At 41.7% G+C, this 23,961-nt stretch overlaps 1 protein-coding gene across 4 annotated transcripts in view; it reads left to right on the top strand.

Moving 5' to 3' along the window:
• The window catches only part of arap2 (ArfGAP with RhoGAP domain, ankyrin repeat and PH domain 2), a 161,286-nt gene that overhangs the window by 43,855 nt on the left and 93,470 nt on the right, over positions 1-23,961 (top strand). For all 4 annotated transcript variants that reach the window (XM_030076542.1, XM_030076539.1, XM_030076540.1 and 1 more), the window contains 4 exons: positions 4,906-5,012; positions 16,069-16,268; positions 22,233-22,318; positions 23,435-23,617. In XM_030076542.1, the coding sequence (XP_029932402.1) occupies positions 4,906-5,012; positions 16,069-16,268; positions 22,233-22,318; positions 23,435-23,617 (576 nt within the window). The remainder of the gene's footprint in view (positions 1-4,905; positions 5,013-16,068; positions 16,269-22,232; positions 22,319-23,434; positions 23,618-23,961) is intronic.

Below are 23,961 nucleotides of genomic sequence, written 5' to 3'. Positions count from 1 at the left end.
ATGAGAGACTGCCTAGCCAGAACATCAGAAAAAAAAAAAAAAAAACACTGTTTCTGAGGGGTTGGAAATTTGTGAGAGCGGTTAACCTTAAGGTGAAATATGCAGTCTGGAACTTCGATAATGTAAAAGGAATCACCTGCTTTTTTTCTCCGTAAGCTGGCAGTCCTGAAAAAAAAGAAAAAGAAAAAGAAAAAAAAAAACACCTGTGTAAAATGTGGTTGCTTGTTGTAAAAGTGTTGTATGTAATTCAGCGTAACATATAAGCCACTTGTTGTGACATTTTTAGATTGCAGTGGTGTGTAGCCTTGAGATACTTGGTTGAATTGAATGGTTAGTAGGAAGGAGCTTCAAATGAGGTTGGTTTAAACTTTGTCGTCCTCGCTCTCTTGTTACGGGATGATGAGTCTTCAAACCTCAGAACACGCCGAACTTGAAATAGCAATGAATCTGCGCTGTTATAATTGATAGGACAGAAAGGCAAGTTTCCATGGCTCCCAAGTCTTCACATCAAAACTTTTAGCTCAATTAGGACCTGGCCATTAGAGTGAATTCACTTGTCTCGCTCACGCTCTCCTGCTCCCCTGCTTTTCTTTATCTTGCCTTCCTCTGTCTGTCTCTCATGTCTTCTCATCCTCTTCTGGAGCTGGGAGTGTCTTAATTACTCATAACGCTTCATAGGATCCCACTTCCTCTGGCCTGTCTCTGTCTCTCTCTCTCTCGCTATGGCTATGTCTGTCTCAGCAGACTTTTCAAGATCATTGTGCAGAACTATGAGACGGGAGAGTAATTACACTTTAGTTTTTCAGCACAGTCCTCCAAATTTGCGTGAAGTAGTTTAATTGGGGCTAACGATGGTCAAATGAAGATTTTGACAACATTAGCCCCAATTGAACCATCCCACACAGTATTGAGAGATCGGGGTGATGCAAATGTTTTTTTTGTGGCTTCCTCTTTGTATTCTAATCTCTAAAAGTTGGCTGGTATGGCAAGTTTGCATCTAATTAGTTGCAGAAATCTGCCGGAAATGTGGTTGCACTTTTCAGCGCACACACACACACTCATACACACAGTCCCTTTTGCGAGGCAGTGCCATCTATTCCCCAAAAAGCGACTAATCAACAAAGATGGTGTCAATTCATTTTCCTCTCTTTGTTGGGTGTAATTAGGGTAAATTGTTGTGCTGGTGAAGAACAGTTTGCAGAGAGACAGACGTGCTTTATAGCTGGCAGAGCCGGCAGCGTTTAGTGCTGCTTGCTAAAGCAACATTTTGTGATTCACTGTTGTGGCGCGTTGGCTGGGATCCTGTTTTGTTCTCCCTCCATCTACACACACTCTGTTCCTCCTGTCAAACTGCTCAGCTGACCCCACTCTCATCCCATCCACTCTCAATGAAGATTACCAAGCCCTTGTACCTCGCTCTCTCTTTCTTTCTCCCCTTTTCTCCTTCTTTGTGTTCTCACTCTCTTTCACTCCCCATCTTTGACTCTCTGTCTGTCTCTCTCTCTGCCTTTGTTTCTGTGCCTCGGTGATAGAGTACAGTGTGTATTTGTATTGTGATGTTTCGGGCCGTGCTAGGTTTAATGATGTTTCTTTTTTGCTCTATTTTGGTGTTGTGACTATGTGTGTGTGGGTGTAGGTGCACTCTCTCTGTCTTTCTGTCTGTTTTCTGTCTCAGTTCAGAGCTCAAGGCTATTGAAAATGGTCCACTAAACTGCTGTGAGTGTGTGAGGGTGAAGTGGAGACGGGAGGGGCGCGGCGAGATGCCGAGTTACAGTAGAGCTTATGAAAACGGTGCCTCTGCATCTAACCCCTATCTCTGCAGTGGGCCTCAGAAAACACAGAGGCTGTATAAGCTTGGGTTGGTTTGGATTCCCTTGATGCACCTTTTGCCTTTCAGAGAGCTTTGCCGGCGCAGGCCCATGTGAATCCACACACACACACACACACACACACACACACTCACACAACTCCACACATATCCTCCGTTTCATCTCTCTCTCTCTCTGTCTCTGGCTTTTTCACTCACACACAGATTCAGTTTCTGCATCATTGGTGAAAAAGGAGAAAAGGCGATGACTACTTGGTGTGTTATTGGTCTGTCACAAACTATTTTCAGCTGGTCTGTCCCTCACATCCGACTCCATATCCAATACCGTTGGCTGAACACAAAATGACCCACAGCAAATAGGGCAGCAGGGACGTTTAATGCCCACGCGGTGACTGTGTGTCTTCCCAATATAGTATTCGTTAGTTTTGATTAAACCAAATGACATTCCAGCTCTGCACAAGAAGCAAAGTTTGACTTTTAATAAGGCGACCTGTGGATTCCAGCTCATTAGGGGAGGGGCGTCTCTTACCTGGGGCTGGGAATGGTGTCTAGTTAGGGATCCTAAAACTTGCAGGGCCTGATTTAACTTGCATTCCCTTCATGGATACACACTTCTTGTGTGTGTGCGTGTGTGTGTGTGTGTGTGTGTGTGTGTGTGTGTGTGCGCATTTAAATGTGCACTATGCAATTTTATTTAACTGCTAGATGGTATAGAGGGCCTCAACAAGTTTGACTGCGAACTCTTGGGGAAGCCACTCCTCTCACCCACACACAGGGCATCATGGCAGTATGGAAGCTGGCCGAGGACAAATTTTGCTGAACTTTATGCCTGCACTATAATTGCCAAGTTAAACTGACTGTGGATAAGTCAGATGAGTCTTTGCCGTACATTTCTACTATGGAGGATTTTAGATTTTTTTGGCTTAGTGCCACAACTTGCACTCAATTCATGGATTGAGAACACTTGCAATAACTTTGGAGAAGAGTCGGAAAGCGCTGCAGACATCGACAGGGCTGGTTCTCATGAGCTGATATTGGTTAATATCATTTCATCTCAAAAAGTCTTCATAAAGCACACTTAAGTTCCAGGATTGTCATCAGATTGTAAAATTGCATCGTGCAGGTTTTTCAGTGTGGGAGTATTTTGAAAAGTCGCCAGGTTTACTTGGAGCACTTATACATTTGCATTCATATTGACACTGACACTTTAATGCTATTTCTGATGCACTCACAGGAAATGGGAAATTGATTGAAGACCGAGTAGAATGAAACTCCTTGTACCTTAGCTGATGTTTAATCTTTTTAGCTGTGTAGGCGGTAAATCATACAAGTGTAACTGCTAAAAACCTGCACATTATCAATAAAATAAAGATGCAAGGTAAAGGCATACTTTAATGCTGTGCAGAGCAGGAAGTATGTCAGTCAAAAGACCATTAGGGATGGATGCAGCTGGGGAGAAAAAACTGGATTTTATTAAAGACCAAAAAGGGAGGCAGAAGCTCTTAACTGAATAAATCATCTCAAGAATCTGCTTCATCAAGTTCATGATTTTGCCGTGACCTTTGACTTGGACGCTGTGGTAATGATGACATTGGTGGTCTAGGAACTCTCTAAAAGATCATGCCCTTTGCCCTTAATGATTTTTAATGAAAGTGCCCCACAGGCCCATGGGATTTTATTGGGGAACCATTAACTAATTAGCTCTCTTCTTCAGTTGCTTACCTCCTGTGTCTAATTTTGTACCATTTTATTGTCTGATTGCCTTTTCTTTCAGAGCACCCTCTCCAGTGCCGCAGATGTAACGAAACACATTTGAAAGCACAATTTGTAGCTATTCAGTTAAATTCACTTTATTTTTAAAGTAGATGTCATACAAGTGAACATAGATCGAGTTTGAGCTTGGCAACGTCTCGGATATTGTTGAACTGGCACCTATGCAACCTTTTCTCTAGGAGTGTGTTTGTTGCTCCTTTTATTTTAATCTTTTTTAGCCTTACAGGGTTATTCGTCCAAGATTCCTTAACATTAAAACAACATTTAATAGTACATCTTGCCAAAAATGCTTAAATCATACAAAACCAAATAACACAAAAGCACATTATAACGCAGCCAAGGTTACACACTACCACAATCCACACCAAAAATTCCTCCATCCACAGACACCATTAATGTATTTCACAATTTCCACACATCTTGAGCAACAGTCATAAATAAAATCATTAAGATAGAACTAGGGCACTGTCAAAAACCCAAGTCACTATGCCACTCTCCGGACCATTTCATAATACAGTGCTCGCTTGAATAATTCATACTTTGTAAAATGCCACTTGCAATTAGTGGTATTTGCTGCTTCTGTGTTAACATCATGTCTGCTTTTCACCGACTGAAGCTTGTCATTTCATAGTGCTGGTTGCCTCTTAAGATGCAGATCATAGGAAATATGTAGAACATTTATTGCCGCTGTATTGTTGATACATGACCGTTCTAACATTTTACAGCATTGTTCAGCAAGGATATCATTCGGAAATCTAAGAATGATCCTGGCGGCTTTATTTTGTGCAGCTTGGAGTCTTTTAATCTCACCACCACCAGCAGCATTACCCCAAATAGCAGCACAGTAATCCACCTGACTTCCAGTTAAAGCCTTACTAACTTGTTGTAATGTTTTCTTTGATACAAAAAAAAAAAAAAAGTTTGCCCTCCTGCCAATCATGCCTGCTGTGCTAACCAGTTTCTTACAAACATGAGGTATGTGTATTCACACAAGTTACCTGTCTTTTCAGGTAAATTTACCAGGTAAAGCTGTCTGCAACACTGCAACGTGAGTTGTATTAGGCAAGATGTCAAATTTCGGTATCGGCCTCAAAAAACAAAACAAAACTGTATTATTCCATCCCTGCTTCCTGTAACTGTGACGATGAACATTGGAGACTCCTTAGACATTGCTTCTCACTAATAGAGGCTTGGTATGCGCAAAATGCAAAATACCTGGGGTGATGTAAATGGTTGTACCGTAACTACTGCATAATTAATTACATTAGATGCATTGGTCCCTGTGTCTCTATTTGTTTTGACAGGACTATAAAGCTGGCCTGGCGATTGCTGAGGTGGAACTGACTGCTGCCAGAGTCAAAGATGTGGACCGCAGGGCCTTTGAGATCAACACACCCTTCAAGAACTTTTGGTGCGTGTACATTCGTCTACATATATATGTGTGTGTGTGTATGTGTGGGTTTCAGTGTGTTTGTTTGTCTTGCCCACTTCTCCTCCCACTACAAAGGAATATTCATGCTAGAATTATCTCTGTGAGCGAGAGAGAGAGAAAGGTGTGTTCTGGCTGCGTTTGATCTCACACCGCAGTCTATGTACTACACTGCTTTTACTTCACTTTGACACATATTTCTTATTGCTTCTCCACTATCTGAAAGATGAATTTTAACTGAGGGAAGCTCTCCTGAGAACGGACTTGGCCTCCCTGATGTGTTCGGCGTGATGAGATTGTAGCGCACGTTCGTATTTGTTTGAAATCCTAATGCAGGAAGATGTACGATGTCAGCGTGCCACTTAAGATCCTTCTGAGACAAAACCCGCTGCATTATCATCTAATTTCAACCATGTAGTTCAGGAAATGTCCTTCACAAATGCTAAGCCTCTTGCGAAGGTGTAATTTAATCTCAATAATCATATCTCATAAAGCATCCAAAAATTCAGTTAGAAGTCAAGGGCAAGCATTTTGGTTTAATCTGCTTTTAAACATGCAAAGTATTATGGAGTCTTATGGCGTGATAAAAGTTCATGGTAGCAGTAATGAAACAATATTCAAATAGTGATATCAGATTGGCCTTTTCTGTCTATTTTCATAATCAAGGTCTGTCTTTCTTTCTCACCTTTACTTGGAGAGACCTGAAGGATTAATCCAAATCTTTTGAACCGGGACGCACTTGAAGTCTTGAAAAAGATCTCAAAGAGATATATTTGAATAAAAAAGTTATGTCTGTTCGTGTAAGTGTATAATATGGGTGCAGTCCTTTGCAATATATATCATTGTCAGTATACCAGAAGTCAAGTCATTTTTAGGGTAATATGATGTATTTTAAAGAGGACTTATTATGCTTTTCCTTATTTTCTGTTATGTTACTATGCTGGTTGTGCATATTAAACACGGCCCAAGTTTCAAATGATTCCTGTGAGCAAAAAGCTCAGGCTTCAGACTGCTCTGAATACTAGCTTTCCAACATTGTTTTCTAATTTGGCCATTAGCTGACTCATTAGCGAGGGAGACAGAGAGAGAGAGAGAGAGAGAGAGAGAGAGAGAGAGAGAGAGAGAGAGAGAGAGAGAGAGAGAGAGAGAGAGAGAGAGAGAGAGAGAGAGAGAGAGAGAGAGAGAGAGAGAGAGAGAGAGAGAGAGAGAGAGAGAGAGAGAGAGAGCAGTGGTGGTCAAGCGAGCTAGAGAGTGAATGCAGAGAGAGAGAGTGGTGATAGCAAAAACAAAGCGGTAAATCAGAGAAATAAATTGTTATTTTTTTGATGGTTTCACAGCGGTTACCCTCTACAGAACAAATAAACACGCCCACACCTCCACACATGCCTGTGGGAAGGTGTCGCAATGCCGTATTCCATTGGCACCAGCACCTTGGCAGACTTTCGGAGGTTGGCCAATGAGAATAAAGTGGCCTTTAAGGGATGAGGGCCTTAAAGAGACAGGAGCTAAAATGTCTCATTTCAGACAGAAAGCACTGAGGGACAGCATAAAGAACCAGTATGAGATAAATAAGGTTTTTTTTTTTTTTTTTACACTGTGAATCATGCAGAGCTACTCTAATGGAGTCCCAGAATAAAATTATAGAGCTGCAGATGAGCATAATAGGTCCCCATTACAGGGCAATTCAGCCACACATCTATTTAAAAACAAGATTAATGTTCAAGTCTAATGAAAAGATAAAAGTGTAAGGGAAAAATACTTAAAATTGTTCTTATTGTTGAAATGGAACCAAAGTCTCCAAGTGGTTCTTGGAAATTGAAGCTCCGGGATGATGCCTAATTAAAAGCTAAACCCCAACCCCTAAAAATTAATCAGTAAGAGCTTTCTTGAAGAATCAGCCATTTGCAGCGACTTACAGGGAGAAATCCAGCATGAAAACGGGCGAGCACTGTTCTGTCTTGCATTAAGCTCCATTGTAGCTGCAGCCGCTCTCTGAGTGCATTGTGTTTGGCCAGTTCACCTATATAAAAATGAAATTACACTGTAAAATCACAACAAGGCACCAGAAATGCAATGCAAGTCACCAATCCCTGCTTTTAAACAGTGTCGGTGTGTTTTAGGGTGGAATTTTGCTAGTAAGTAACAACAGCAAGTTGTATTTTTTTTAATATAATGAAATTCATTTCCCCTGTTAAAACCTGAAACCAGAATTTCTGCCTCTTTTTAATATAAAAGCATGACTAAAAGAAAACAAAAACCTTAGAAAACCCATTCTCCTTTGAGATCCAAGGAGAAAACTAATAAGCAAGTGTGCTGAAAAGTGGAGACTGAGCACTAATGAGAGAAAGAGGATCAGTTGTTGATGTCGGCTTGACTACACTTTTAGTAGTGCCGTGTTGTTTTGTAAGTCCTTGTCAAATCTCTTTCACAAAGTATTGCTGTGACCCACACATGCACGCGCGCCCACACACACAAACACACAAACACACACACCCCAAAAAGAGCTAATAGTCATTATAGTATAAACGGTCTGCCTATGTGCAGTCCTGTACAGCAATCGCTAATTATTGATCAGGATTTTCTTGTTTTTTTTAACAAATCCCCCGGGAGAAACATGCAGGCCTCTCCGCCTCTCTGGGGCATCAGGCCTTTCAGGTGACTCCGGTCCCTGAAGGCCTACAATCAATGAGCGCTCTGCTTGTTTGTGCTTTAATGGCCCATTTGGAATACAACCGTCACAGTTGCCTGGACAAAACATGGCTTGTTTGTTGTGTGCGGTCGCTCATTGTTTTGTCTTTTTTTTTTTTTTTTTTTTTTATCCCTTCCTTTTGCCCATTGCCTTGTGTAAAGAGTGTTTTTCTTCCTCGTTCACTCACCTGTCTTTTGTATGTCCGATCGATCTGTTTGTCTCAGTTCTGTTAATGGTCCCATCGTTTGGCAGGTTCGTTAATACGCTGGACGTAATTGCGATTTTGTGAGGGCAAAAAAAAAAAAAAAGGGTGAGTCAAAATGAGCTCTGGTCTCCCGAATTGTTTTGATGAGGTGATTGCTGAAAGGCGTTTTTTTCTTTTTGTGTGTGTGTGTGTGTCTCTGTGTGTGTGTGTGAGTGTGGATCAAATCGATTGGCAGCCCTGGGAGCGTTCTCCTACCTGCTCAAGGTGGGGATTAGAGAGAAACTCATCTAATCACTTTAAGCTGTGGAGACTCACTTTGGCTTTACCATTGTTTTGCTGCTGCTAAATGGACAGAGCGTTCAGTCTGCTGTGTCAGATACAATAGCAGACCGTTATGAGAAGATGGAATGACAATGAGGCAAAGAGGAGATATTGCCGGGCAAAAGGGTCTCCAGTTTGGAGAAAAGGAAAAACTTTGTTCTGTCGATCAGAAAGCAGCTCTCCTAATGTATTGCTGCAGATAAATGTTTAGCTCAAGGGCGTATTGGAGGAATTCTGTGCATGTTTGCTTTTGTGTTTGAGAGCAAATTAAAGTATCGCTGCAAAGTTCTGTTACCGTACCTGCACACAGCCCAGATACAGCAGCACCTTTCTTTTTTCAATGAAAGGATGTTTCCTCATGCAGTGTAGTCTTCTGTCCAACATTTGCACTTCACATTTATTTTTCTAAAAAAAATCATTAACCATTTCTATCTTCTTTGATACCTTCTTTTGCTCAAAAGTTGCAGTATGCAACATTACGGGCTGTTTAGACTCAGCGGACAAAAAACATGGAATAAGCACAAATTCAGCCATTAAATTCGATGCTTGTTCAGTGTTTTTTTTTTTTTTTGTTCCTTGAATTTCCTCACTTCAGTCAGTCCTCTGCAATTTTGCACTTAAATTAGTTTTCTTTCTTCCTCCTTTCTTTTTTTCTTTCTTTCTTTTTCTTTCTTTTTTCTTTCTTTCTTTCTTTCTTTCTTTCTTTTTTCTTTCTTTCTTTTTTCGTTCTTTCTTCATTCTGCTACTGCCCAGTGGTTGTCCATGGGTTCTTGAACTGTCCCGCTGACAATCCAGTGGACTTTTTGCCCCTGAAAGAGCGAAAAGTTGCACATTGTTCGCTCTGAGTTCCCTCATTAACTTTCATCTGAACTCCCCACTGAAGTTTATGGGAAGGACGGTTTGAAATGTGCAAATTGTTGTGGATCGAGGGTCTTATCCTTGAAATTAGGTGGTTATTTGAGAGAGAATGCTGTCGATCACAGCGTTGAGCAGCTCTTTGTACTGAGCGTGGGCATCATTTGTTCTCCCTCTTGAAGCTCTTGGCACTGGCGCGGCCTTTCCAGTGTCCTCAAAGCCTTCAAAGCACATCTGAACTCTTGTCTTTCAGAGCTCGGAAAACAGCATGCTAGGAAAGTCAAAAAGTGCATTTAAAGTGAAAAGTAAACAACAAAAATATGAAAACTTCTCACCTGAGAGACTCGACCTGCTGTCAAGTGGATTGATTCAGTGTCGAACTCGGCAAAGTTGTCCAGCATGTGTTGAAACCGATTGACCAGCTCAGCTCTTTTCTCCCGGACCTTGTCCACTAACCTTGAGTTGAAGGTTCATCTGTCCCGGGCAATTTGTGGCGGTATTCTCTCAACAACAACAACAACAACAACAACTTTAGATGTTTGGATGAGAGTGAGAAAAATGCACCCAGACCTTCAGCATGCTTTTCTTTCTGTGCTGAATTTTGGCTGCACTAGAAACATCCCAGGACTTCAGGGCGTTTTAACACCTGCCTCGTGCCACTGAAACGAACCCCGGTGCCCTTGCCCACTTGGTGTTTTGTTTGTCTGGGCAGGTGTGAACACAGCAACCGGACTCAGGTATGCACCAAAACAGCGAAGACCGCCCACTTAACAGGGTCTTGGTCCTGTTTCAAACAAACAAACAAACGGCAACACACAACATTGCTGCTGATGACGCTGCATGCACCATGTTGGATGCTGTGTTGGCTAAATCTGTTTGTATAATAAAGGAAACGAGGGGAAAAAAAATATCCGGGAAAAAAAACGTCTCCGCCCCTCAATCTGGCGATATTTGTGAATTTATTTGACCTTGACTAATGAGCAGGCTGACGTCTCCCACATGACTTTTCGTCCTGTTTGAATTTTTTGCCATGTGAAATCAATTTATTTATGTAGTGTAAAAAAAATCAAATCAAATCAAACTGAACCAGATGAACAATGAGACAAAGCATCAGCTATTCCACTGATTCGAAACAGACACGTATGAAAACTGACGTAATGTATGTGCACTTTTCACCTATAGAGGTCAGGCTTCACACTGATTTGGGTTTGGGGTTTAGTTACTCTTTAATGTCAGCCTACATAATTTATCCCACATGCCACAATGGCAGCTCTGCCTTTGATCTGCACTCAGAGTTACCCAAAATATGAATAATTAGTGAATCAAAGTTGTCGGCACACTACGTTCTTTGCACCGTTCTCGATTTACCAAAATTTGTCCTTCACTGCCGCCTCTCACTTACCTGAGGACAAATTACATTTGTGCAGCAGTGCCGGCATCCGTGGTCTCATCAAGCATGAGTGCGAGGTAATTGTTTTTTGATCCCCTTTTTAATAGAGTCACTCAGTACATCAACAAATGCGATAATGAGATCATTCTGTATTTCAGCAGATGTTCCTGTAAAAACAGTAGCTCTGGGCAGGCGATGGCACAGATCAGCATCGCAGTCTGACATAAAGGACAGACGCTCCACATAGCTGATCCAGTTTAATGAATGCGAGACTTCATTATGAGCCTGTGCTTTTTACAAAAAAAGAAAAGAGAAAAAAAAGTCAGTGAATATGATTTAGTATTCCCTGATGCTTTTTCACCTTGTCATGCACTCTTCATTTTCTGTTCCAACTGTGGATCCTGTCTTTTGTCACCAAAGCTTTGACTGAGCCATTCGGTGTCATCGCTGATGTTAGTTGCTGCATCAACAAACATTTTCGACACAAAGGAATGCCCTTGCTCCCTTAAGTACATCACATGACATTTTCATCGATGATTTGATCCTTATAATACACTGACATCTTCAAGGCCTCATGCTGGACTCGCCATAATTACAATGGACGCCAGTGGGCTCAAACTTCATTCAGTTCCAAAAGCATTGAAAGAAACACTGCCATGTAGCTATAGTGAACAAAATGCAATGTCAGTCTATCATTGTGATTTTGAGCCATTATTTGTATTTTGGAAGTTTTAGCTATATGGCAAAACCCCTTATTACTGTTTGCTGTGCTTGTGTTCTCTATAGAAGCTGCAGTGTGCAGTGGAGTGATGGTAGATTCAGGACAACTGGGAATTCAGAAACGTTCTACCTTTTTCTCTTGACATTGTTAACAGATGCATTGGAAGGGAGGAACTGGGATCTATTTGAAATCCATTTGAAAGGCCGTTCAAACATTCATATTCACTCGCAGCAACTTTTACAGGTACTGCCAAAGAGAAAGGATTATCTTTTCTGTACAATTTCTATCAAATTTATCTTTGTTTGTTTGGCACTTTTGACAAGTTATGGAGCCCTATTTTCAAATGGCCTACTTTAAAAATGGAGGCAGAAATATGGGCACAATAAGAATGCACTTTGACAAGAATACATTTTTACTTTGATGTTTCTCACTAATCAATTACCCTTGGTATTTTAGGTGTTAATGTCAAACAAAATTTCACTGTAAAAGCACTTACTTGCCACGATACATATACTTGTCTGACTAAATCTGACTTTAAATGTGGTCCTATTATACCATTAATTAGTGCAATGTCATGCTTTCCTTAATTTCATTTTCATTTTCACATTTTCAAGTGCCAGAATTTTACCTTTTGGTTACCTGAAGTAACTGATGATATAGATTTTATGAACCAAAATCCAAACCAAAACCAAAAAATCATTGGTGCAGCTAAATGGATAGTTTTACATTTTCTATAGTCTGTGGAGGAGTGCAGACATATCATTCTTGTTTACTCATGTCTTTCAAGCCTCCACTTTGGATAACTTGCAAGATAATTACATGGGAGCAACATGAATTAACATGCCAGCTATATGGCTTTCATTTGTGGCAGCGAGGGAAACGGTGTAGCCTGTGGTTGTGAGGATGATTGACAAATTCCAGCACGACATAAATTTTTTTTTTGCTACATCTCCATCATAATTATGTTCATGATCAACATAAAAGCAATAATGAGATTTTTGTGTGCATGCGGAGCACTCTCCTCTTAGATTTCTGTTAATTGTTTTCAGGTTTCGGTGAAAGGAAGGTCAGTTTGGGTTTTCTTTTGATGTCTACTTGTGTCTTGGTCGTAAAATATGTTTGGCTTTTAATTGGACTGCATTTCTAAAGTGCTTTTCTAGTCGAGAAAATGTTTGCCGTTCATCCATTCACTCACTGATTGTAGAGGCTGCCATGCAAGGTGTCAAGCTGCCCATCAGGAGTGGTTAGGGCTTCTGTGTATTGCTCAAGAACACTTACAGGGATTGAACCAGCAACCTGATTCTCAAATGACCGCTTTACCTCCTGAGTCATGTCACTCAGATATCACCCTCTGTTGACCGTGACAGAGGGTGGAGTCCTTTTGACTGATTCAGATGTGGCGTCTGACGTGCTCTGCAGCTCGAGAGCCTGGGACTGCCTCCTGCCTCGTGCATCCTTTTGTTCCTCTGTGGTTTCAGAGGCCGCGTTGTAGTTCAACAGAAGATGTGAGCAGTCATCTCTTTAGACGGGCCCTGGGCAGAGACCGGTGGGCACAGAACGGCTGAACCCAATCAACCTATCGATCCGTGCTGGGTTACTTGGGCGAGGCCGGGCCGGTGCACATCCTCTGCTCCGGGCAATACTCCCCCCCCACGCCACCACCACCTCCCCACCCACAACCCTCCTCCCTCCCCCTTTCCTTCCCCCTCATCCTCCATCTGACTTTACAGCGGTCGCCAGGTTGCCATGGAGACCAGTGGTCCCATTTCTTCTTTCTAAGTGTCTTTACTTTCAGTCGAGCTAGGACTCTCTCTCTCTCTGTATCTTTCCACACATCCAGCCATCTCTTTTGCTGTCTCTCTCTGACATTCACACATGCACGGATTCCTTGTTGTACTTATTTCATTTTAAGTTGTTCAACACGCAGCGCCTAACGACTTCTTTTGAAATAGACACACACTGAACACGCTAAAATCTCATCTTCTGCATCGAAAATGAGCGGTATGTTACTGACGCGCGTCCTCATACGCACTCGTTAGACAGTAATAGACATATCCAGTCATCCCTGTGTGTGTGTGTGTGTGTGTGTGTGTGTGTTTGTCAAGCAGGAGCTGTCTCTTCACTCTGGAAGACTAATGAGTGAGACATGGCTGGATAGAGAGACAGGCAAATGACTGTGTGCTTTACCTGTCTTGCTCTCTCTCTCTCTTTCTCTCTCATGCACACACACACACATACACGCACATACACACAAATGCACACATGCACAAGGGTCCCTGATAGACACCCAATTTGGGAGCTCCCATAGTTCGGGGTGAAAAGCAGGGCATGACAAAGTATGTGCGCCTGTGTGTGGGCGTGTGAGTTGGCGAAGACGAGAAGAATTTAAACAAGTGTCTGAAAGCGAGTGATCGGTGTGCCTGTGTGTGAGTGTTTGTGTGTTATTGTGTGTCTCTGTGGGTGTGTTTGTGTAACTGTATGTTACTGTGCATACTAGTCCCTGCATGTGACTATGGACACTGCTAGAATTTTCCTTCTACTTTCACACCCGCCTTTGCTCTCTTCCTCTCTGTTAGAGGCGCCCATCCCAGTCTCTTCCACATGGTCAGGGCACTGATGATGTTGAACGAACACACACACACACACACACACACACACACACACACACACACACACACGATAAATTTAAAGGTCGAACAAGGAAGAGTTACAAGAGTTTCTGACACCTTTGCTTGCAAAATTGTTGTATTATTTACGATAGAATTGGCTTTTTGGAAGTTTTGGTTTGGTTAAAAGAGCGGCACCACTTCCTATGGCCAAAATGATTTTGCTATTTGATTAAATTAGATTTTTAGTTCTGCATTGAAATGTCACTGTAGCAGCCTCCGCAGGAGTGAGCATTTTCAGTTCTGCATGGTAGAGTGTGCACACACTGAGCCGATCAGTGAAACACTGGACAGAAGCACCAAGATTTTATCAACGCTGCACCAGTAAAGCACAGATAAAAGTGGAAGCAACTACACTCACAGTCTCTGAAACAGTTTACTCTTGGTCACACCGGTGGGGTCCAAAGCGATTTTGTGGGATATTTCTCACCATGAATTTAATGACATTTTGCAGTCTGTATTGTTTGAGGATGTGTAGGCACAAAGATGAACACCAAACATACTTACAAACCCTCTCAGCTCGTCTTTCCTCGATCAGCTCCAACTGTAAAGGATGGAAGAAGCACAGAACAGACCAATGCCAGCTCGTGCTGTCTTATGTCACCCTACTTTTAGTTACATTTTGGTAGTAAACCTGCTGTTGGCCAACTATTTCAGTCTGAATTCTCGTCCTCTTCCGCTATCGGCGTGTTACTGTTTGCCTTGGCGCCGTCGCTGCATCCTGGACAATTCTGATTGATTTAAAGAAATACAATCAAGCCTCTGTACCAGACTGATAATGGGTTCAGCCAGAACTTTCTCCAGTGCTGGCATAGCATTAAAGCAAGGCTACATTTTTGGAGAGGTGCAAGATGCAGACACAACTGGCCATTTACTTGGCGTGGGCGATGTATCTCGAATATACCCAAATATGTATCGTGGCTTGTTCTCCTTGCGATGTTAGAAATTACTAAATCGTGAACATCAAATGCAAATTTTCAAGTGATTTTTTTTTTTTTTTTTTTTTTTTTAATAAGCCACCGGCATGAGACTCACTTTGGTGTTTCGCCTCTTTCACTGTCTCCCTCTGACACACACACATGCACACTCACATGCACTCACCCAGTCAGTGGAGGACAGATGCACCAGTTTTACTCCTCGTTGTAAAGTCTTTTGTCTTTGTAGCGAACTTTTGGTAAGAGCACGAGAACCTGGCGTATAACGTTATATAGAAAATAATCACTGTTTCACTGAGCGGCGATTATTGTTGTTGTTTGCTCAGTTTTGACTCCCTGTTTGATTTCTGGGAATCCGTGGTAAAAACCCAAGCAGACTTTTGAGTAGTCTTTCTTTCACGATAGTCAAACTGTATTGAATTAAGCTGATTCAGGGTTGTCGGGAAAAACTAAACGGGCTCTTTGCCAAGTGGATTGAACTCTGAGACTGCAGGATGAGTTACACACACACCAGCATTGCTTTACTTGCTTGGTTTAATACACCTATTGAAAACTGAATTGAGTTGTGGTCTTATTCGTGTTTGCTTTGCTGTTTTTCGGTGATGTATATGTCATTGCTACTTGCTTTTTTCTTTATTGTTTTGTGTATTGCTTGATGGAGTTATTTTCTTTCTATTTTATAATAATTATTTTTCACATGTGACTCTGACTGGCAATAGAAATCACTAATGAATATAAACAAGAATGTTTTAATGCAGATGTGTTGCGGGGGCTACCAGAATCATCATCCTGCTGTAATTGTATGCATCAGAGGGTCAAACTGAGCATTTATGAGGTGCTTTAGAGGAGATTTCATATCGTCCAAGATTATTTTATAGTAAACATGTAAATGAATTATGTTTACATTTCATAGTCTTTTTTCCATGACCATTTTATCTTTCCTGAATCGAATGCAGACATAATATGACGAGAAAGTATCTTGTATTAGTGCTTCATAGATTTCAGGGGTGCAAGTGTGGCAGAATGATTTACCTGCCCATCTCTGCCCCCCTCCCCAAACAACTCTATCAATTTCACCAAATCGTCCACTGCAATCACACATAGACATATACACTCAGCAAGCCCCAAAACTACTCCAAATACTGCACACCCTCGTAACCCTGCCAAGCGATACTATACTGTTTAATTGCTCTCTCAAATCAAATCAATAACAGTGAGGCATGTGTCGTTGGGGGGCAAAAAATCAATTGTTGCAGCTTCACCGCCGAGTCAGAACGGGAGAAGGAGGAGTGGATTGAAGCGGTCCAGGAATCGATTGTTGAGACGCTCTCCGACTATGAAGTGGCAGAGAAGATCTGGTTCAACGAGGCCAACAGGAGCTGCGCCGACTGCTGCGCCCCCCAGCCCGAGTGGGCGTCCGTCAACCTGGGTGTGGTCATCTGTAAAAAGTGTGCAGGTAAGGGACCAATTGATACAGTTATATTAGTTTATTAGTTTCCCTCTGCTCTCTCTCTGGCACACACACAAACAAACACACACACACACACTGCATGCAAGGATACACACACATGCATAAACAAGCATGCGATTATGCACAAGCATACACACATAAACTCAGATAAAAGCACACAGCGATGTGCAAATTGGAGAAAGCAGCATGTTATCACACTTGTATACACCCGTTCTCACAGACAAACTGACACACACACTGCTCCTGTGCCTTCACATTAATTGAGTGATCGACTCTGCTCTCTCTGGGGTGACATCTAAGCATAATAAATGAACAGAAAAAGACAGAGTGTGCAGCAAACAGAGAGGCCATCCTACCAAAGTCAGGCCTTTAACCGCTTGAATTCTGATTTTCCCTTAAATTTACCTTTGACTAGCTTCAAAGTTAGAAAAAATATTTATTTCCACATCGTGCCACAGTGTCACTTACATATTCTGTATCTGCAGTTTGCAATGCTTCAGTGAAGCTACATCACACTTATATTGAGTGAAATATTCCAACCTAAGATGCCATTGTTTTATGGCTGCAGTATTACATCAAATAGAAAATATCTAGATGTCTTGTGCATCATTTTATACACATTTCCCTGCAATTCAGTAGGTTATATTTGGTTTCTTTGGAAAACCTTTGAATCTCCAATAGAATTTATATAAAGTTTTGCGGGGTTGAACAAAGCGCGGTGGTGCAGCATGCATTTGTAAATACGAAACCACTGATGGGACCGGCAGAAGTGAAGAGATAAAGTTATGAATTCCTGAGAGACACACCAAAAACAAAAAGACGTCTTAGAGTGACTGCTTTACAGAGCCTGATTCTTGTGTGTGTGTGTGTGTGTGTGGGTATGTGTGTGCACGTGCGTGTGTGTGTGTGTGTGTGTGTGTGTGTGCGCAAACTCTGATTGTTTGTACCTTTTGAGTGTGAGTGCGTCCTCTGACCCAGAGGCTCTATTGGGGAAAGATCCCGTAAGTGATAAGCCACTTACGGGGTTGGTGCCTGGCCTCTGGACTCTCTGTAATCACTTTGGCAATGCTGGATGGCTCAGATGAAATGACAATAAAGATTAGACCCATGGACTGGAACTGGGGTGTGGGGGGCTTCCAAACCGCTTCTTGACACACTAAACATGATTAGAGGGAGGAGAATGCCTCGCCTCTTGCAGAGGGATACCAGGCTGGTATGGTGGTCAGTGGTTTCTCACAGAGGTGGGTAATATGGACAAAATCAAAAATCATGGTGTCTTTTACTAAATACCTTAATATCAATGTTGTGACAATATTGTAGGCATGACTGTTGTTGCCTCCTTAAGATATTTACAAGATAAACAAACATAAGTAATGTGGATATGATGGCCAAGCAAGTAGAGACAAATACATTTAATAAGGTCAGAAAAGTATATCTGTTTACAGTAGTGCAGCCTTTAAAACCAGGAAAAGACAGCACTTGTCATATCACAATATTAGAATATCTAACATATTACAATATCAATATATCGCTGAGGCTTCATTTCTGAGCAGTGGGAGATGTGTTGTTTGAGATAGGCTAGACAAAGGGCTGGGGAGATGGGAATTGGATGAGTAATAAAATAATAATAAAACCCTATCCATACAAATATGTGTATTAGGGATTTGCATTTTGACTAACTTGACTGAAGTGTAAACAGGTTTTGTGACTTTTGGACTAAAATTGAGAACTTTTCAGAAAACAGGTCCCACTTAAGTTTTAGTAGGAAAAAATATATGTATATATTATGCGGTAATGGCCATTTGAAAGGCTTGGTCAAGTATGCCTTTATATTTGAAATGTCACTGAAAATCCAAGCATTTTAGGCAAGGACACAGTATCATTACATAGTCCCACAGTGGCAGTTAAGGGAAAATGTGGTTTATATATCAAGACAAGTAAAATGAGGAATGAATTACATTTTAGTAAAAGAAAAGAAAGATTTGAACAACTGATATGGTGCTAAATAGCAGGGCCAGTAACATTTAATCATATAGGTGACTAGTCCTGCATATAATTTGTATGTGGAACTGCAGACTCCTGTGTGCACTTGCATACTTTCATGCACACACTGCCCACACACACACACGTTTCCCGCTCACCTTCCCACCCTCCATCTCCTTCCATCTCCTTCAACAGGACTTAGATTTCTCCTGTAGTCATAAGTTTTAATTTGATCCTTCACCTCGCCTCCGCAAAGCCCATGTAATTGGTACGCATCACATATCCGACATCCCTTTTCAAACACCCTTAAATGATTTCATTTGCAGAGGTATTTAATATTACATTTTGTCGACACGGTGGGAGAGAGAGAGGGTGAGTGTCTGCAACGAGGAAGCTGTCCTCTCACACTGCACTGTCCTTAAATTAGGCGGCAGTCCATTTGGAATACCAATGATGGCTCATGCTTTTAATTAGCGCTCTCGTGTCATGGACAATAAAGAGAAATGCTGAACAAGAAGAAGAGGAACGAAGTAATGAGAGGGCTAATGGTAAAAATGATCCCAGATTGGCTTTCTTCTTTTGGTGCCAAGGCAGAATAAAAAAAGGGGAGAGGGATGCTACAGGAGAATTTAAATAGTCGGTAGCTACGCTCTCTGATGTGTAGCGGCTTTAGAGCGTAACAGTTTGTCTTGTTTGCTTAGATACAGAGCACTGTGTACAGACTTTCTCCCCTGAGACAGACCTCTCCCACCCATGGCTGTTGGTGTTTCTTTTTCCACTGTTAATTTAGGCTTTAGCTCTTGTCATACAAACACACATTCCCCAGTAATCTTACTCCTGCAATAATGTTCTCTTCCCCTCCATCCGCACTTTTTTTGCCCCCTCTGACCTCTACCTTACTATCAAACATGACCACCAGCGAGAATGACACTGCTCTGACGACAAGGAGGCCCCTCTCCACACATGTAATTGCAATAAACTCTTTTAAACCCGGACACAACGCACGGAGACGACTGCCGGCAACAGTTGCCATAGCAACACAAAAATGCAAGGCTCATTGTTTTCCTTTGTTCCGTCTCTCCTGACTCTCGTTGAGAGAGGGGAAACGAGCCAACAAAATGCCACAGAAGTAAGGAGGGTTGGAAAAGTGCTCCTTGTAGTGTCGCCGAAGTCACTGGGAAAGTTTTTAATTGGGGTTGAAATTTTTTGGCGGGTTAGGCAAGCTTTTTGTGTGAGCTGGTGAGGTGAGAATGCCCTTTTTATGTGGTGTTTTGGATCCAACAGGGAAAAGAGGCTATTTACAACAGGCTGGTTTTATGTGGGAATCTCACTGTGCGCCCAGTGGCACATGCACGTACACACACTTCCCTTGCTTCATTACCTATACACAAGTGGAAAATGGTCCTGTGGTGCTGTATGACTCAATGGGCAGAGGATGGCATTAGCGATGTGGCAGGCACCCATGCTAGAAATGTGCCTTCAAAGACACCACACCTCAGGATCCAACGCTTTATTACAAACTCAAGTTTGGGACAGTGGTACCCTACTGACTAAAGTCAAAGCCTGTCTTTCTCAACCCCAGTATGTATGCCCTGCTATTCATGGCTGTTCATGAAATGTAAGAAAATTCTTCCCCTAGTGTAATTTTCCCAACTTTATGGCTGCTCCCTGTTGTAGTCCAAAGAAAATCTCTTGTTTGACATCGTTGTCCACTAGAACCTCCACTTTTTAAAGAGTAACTAAACCCCAAAGCCAAATCTCTGTGAGGCAGGGTGCCTGGTGTTTGTTGGCAGGTGATGTCCCCACCTGTTACTCTGTGGATGATGACATCACCTGCCCCCAAAGACGAGGCACCCTGCTTTTCACCACTAGAGGTCAGGCTTTCCACAGATTTGGGTTTGGGGTTTGGTTCGTCTTTAAAAAATGACAAACTGTCACGACTTAACTTACATTCACAAAATTGTCTTGTTCTTCATCTTAGTTTTTCTCCACACAGCCATACATTGACAGATCATTCAGTGTCACTAAAATCAGACTTATCAGAATAATAAATTTGTGTTTATTTGAAGTTTTTCTCTGACTTTCAGCTATATTGAAATCAGTAATATCCAGACATAACAGGTGTGCAATATGAGGTTATTTTCCTCGTAAGTGGCTCCTGGTAAATGGCTTAGGTTTTTGTAAATCTGTATTAACCAAAATATATTCACATTAAATTTAGTGTCATTGAAATGAAAATGATCAAAACAATGTAATATTTCTATATATCTTTGTGTCTTCTCGCTGGCACCCAATTTTTTATTTTATTTTATTTTATTTTTTGTTTGACTAGAATTGAAAACTGTGATCAGAATTCCCACTTGGCATATTATTTGCTACACACATTAGATTATGTACCTCCACCATGACTGCGAGGGTCAACCTGTGGTTAATGTTTTGTTAGTAAATATGCCTCCTAGACTTATATTAGCTCCCCCATCTGGCTAATATATGCACTGCAGGTATGAGGATAGTCTCAAATGAATAAGAACAAAATTCTTCTTTTGGATTTGATGACCCAGTTAAAATCCCCGGTGACCCACTCGTGACCCTGACTTTGAAAAGCACTTGCACTAGATCTGAAGGTAACTCAAGACAGCATGAACAGTAGTCCAGTAACAGATCCAGATCTAGATACATGATATAAATATAACATAACAAGACAAGAATGACAAGAATAGACAGATGATGAATACCAGCATTTATAGAATCAGTAATATTCATTTCTTCTGGTTTTTCTTCCTCCAATAAGAATTACCCTCATCTGCTATGTGGCAAGTTTTTCATCTGTTTCTTTCTTCTGTGACAGGCTGTGTATCTGTGTCGGGACGCCCTCCCCCTGCTCATTGCCCCACACTTTCACACATACACACTTGCTCTACTTGAGCGTAGAAGACAGTAATGAGATCATGCAAAATCCTCTAAAATTATCTCCAGTTACACACAAGACAATAATTCACATTCACACATACAGCTTCTCTAATCTTTTATGCATGCGTGATCTGTCTCTGGCCATAAGCAACCCCAGAAGCCTCCCATTCACCCAAATAAACAGGCCGACCAACAAACACAATGAATTACTCATGATTCATTAGCAATTAATGGCCCTCATTCTGTGCTTTCATTTCCAATTAGGAGTGCTGAAGGGACTAAATATGTCTGTTGTGAGAGAGAGAATAAGCTTGCAGTCATGCTCTGTTTCTCTGTCTTGTAACTGCCTGTTTACTGCTTATCCGCTCATTGACATTTGGTGCTTGTGTTTGCGTGCGCGGCGTGGACATGATTGTGCGTAAACTATGTACGTGCTCGTTTGTCTCTTTGCACGTGAACTTTTCAGGAACTCAGAAAAACAGGCTTGTTTTTTTGCTCGACGACCCTGCATCTTTAATTGATTGGATCGGCGCCGAGAAGACCTCGCGAAGCCAGGGGTTGTAGATGGCATTTCTTTCTCCTATAGACGAGTGATTTCCATATTGGGGTCTGGGAACCCACAAGGGGTCCTTGAGTGCCCTCCAGGAGGTCCACAGCAAAAGGAAGAATATCCTAATTTGACCCTAATTTAATTTACTAGAAATGGCTACCAGAAAAGTTAGAGTTATTATTTTATTTGTCAGTGTTCAAGTATAATATCTATACAGTTTATTAGTACACAAACCATAAAATCAGGCAAAATCAATTCAAAATGGGACCTGAAGTTTAATGAAAGTCAACTTGCAGGTCGAGAGCGTGAAAAATCCTTGCCATAAGCGAACATACAGTCCTTTTTATTTAAATTTGATTTAAATTTTAAAACATTACCAATATTGGAGTTATGAGGTTTGCACCAGACAAAGATGTTACGCTCATGTGTTTATGTATTTGTGCGCTTATGTTAATTTCTCTGTTTCTTCGTGTGTGTGTGTGTGTGTGTGTGTTTCCGTCTGCCAGGGCAGCACCGTTCCCTTGGCCCAAACATTTCCAAAGTGCGGAGCTTGAAGTTGGACAGCAGCATCTGGAGCAATCAGCTGGTGGAGGTAACGTACGCGACCAAACACGCACGGCACGCTAGGAAAATCACCCATTTTCTCATTGTATATGTTCATCGCCAGCTTAAATATTTTTATACAGTTTGAAAGGGTTCAATCTAGAGCTTTACAATGTCGCCAAAAAAAAATCATACTGCCCTTATTTTCATAGATATTGTAATTGCAATATCATTCATAATTTTAACGGGAATTTTTGCATCGTTATTTTCATTTTCACTGATATGTTCACAAGGAAATTTTATTTATTATGGTAAATTGTCACACATTTTGCCTCAATCCGCAAATTGCAGCTCCTGTGATTCGGATGCGCCACTTGGCCATATGGCGATTTTGATAATATTTTTGTTAACTGTTCAGGCTTTGTCCAATTAAATGTATTTTTGAGTTCCTATTGGACAGCAGTGCTGTTTAGTGGGAAGTGCCTGAATTTAAGATTTTCTTTGCTCACCTGCCAAGCGCTGATAAACTAAACTAAAAACAGGTACTGAAGTATGCTTCTGTTTCATCTTTTGGTGTAGCAGTGAGCTTTTAACTTTTTTGATCTGTCAGTAAGTTGAACAGTCAAATGGGTAATTTGGTCCATTACCATTATCACCCCCCCTCCCCCATCTCTGCCAGTCACAACACACACACACTCGCATGCACACACAGACACGCACTCTCCTAAGAACCCCTGCAGACATCAAAGCATTGAGTAACCGAGTTTATCTACCCACACAGAAACACACACACACACACACACACACACACACACTCTAGTGCAGTGCAAGTATGTGAGCCAACTAAGTCTTGACTTACCCAAATACACAATATATTGCTTTTTGTTAATTTTGTGTTTTTGTATTTTTTCTCTCTCAAATTCTACAAGGTGCCATGCCTGCCATGGTTTTGCATGCATTTTTGTTTTTATGTTTGGTTTGTATCACAGGAAAAGGACCAATTAAAAAATGATGACAAAAATAATAAAATAAATACATTAAAAAGTACAGCCTGGGAATCCAAGAATAACTGTAGTTTATATTTCTGAGTGGACCAAGTTACGTGATTACCAGTGCGACAGAGCTTGTTGGACATGATTTCTTTGTGTCCTCTGTGACCCATCAGCTCTTCCTGGAGGTCGGCAACAAGAACGCCAACAGCTTCTGGGCCGCTAACCTTCCCTTGGAGGAGGAGCTGTACAGGGCGGCTTCGGCCGAGCAGCGGGCCACGTTCATCCGCAGGAAGTACAGGGAGAGGAAGTACTGCAAGGTCCTGGAGGGGTTTCACGATCAGGAGCAGCTCAACCAGGTACAGCACTCAGGAAAGACATGAGCGCGTCGTTCCAGGACTATAAATGTATCTTGGAAAATGTTGAAAGTTGAAGTTTCCAGTATTACACACAGTTTTGTAGCATTTATGTTCCCAGAAAAAGTTCACTTGACTCCTGATGTTTTTCACCCTGTGACATTCATACAGTTTCACACCTTGAACTGCTTTTTTTCTTTTTCGACTTGCCCAATAGTGGCTCCACTTGATCTTTACAGTTTAGTGTCCAAAGGGCACTTCCCTTGTTGATGGAGGGGAAAATGCTTCTTCAGTTTCGGCGTGTGAGGAGGGGTGGGCGGAGGATTCGATCCAGTGACCCAGCCCAC

Source organism: Myripristis murdjan, chromosome 18, assembly GCF_902150065.1.
Source record: "Myripristis murdjan chromosome 18, fMyrMur1.1, whole genome shotgun sequence".
Classification (NCBI taxonomy): Eukaryota; Metazoa; Chordata; class Actinopteri; order Holocentriformes; family Holocentridae; genus Myripristis; species Myripristis murdjan.
The sequence above is the reverse complement of the archived record's forward strand: the minus strand, read 5'-3'. Positions and strand labels throughout refer to the sequence as shown.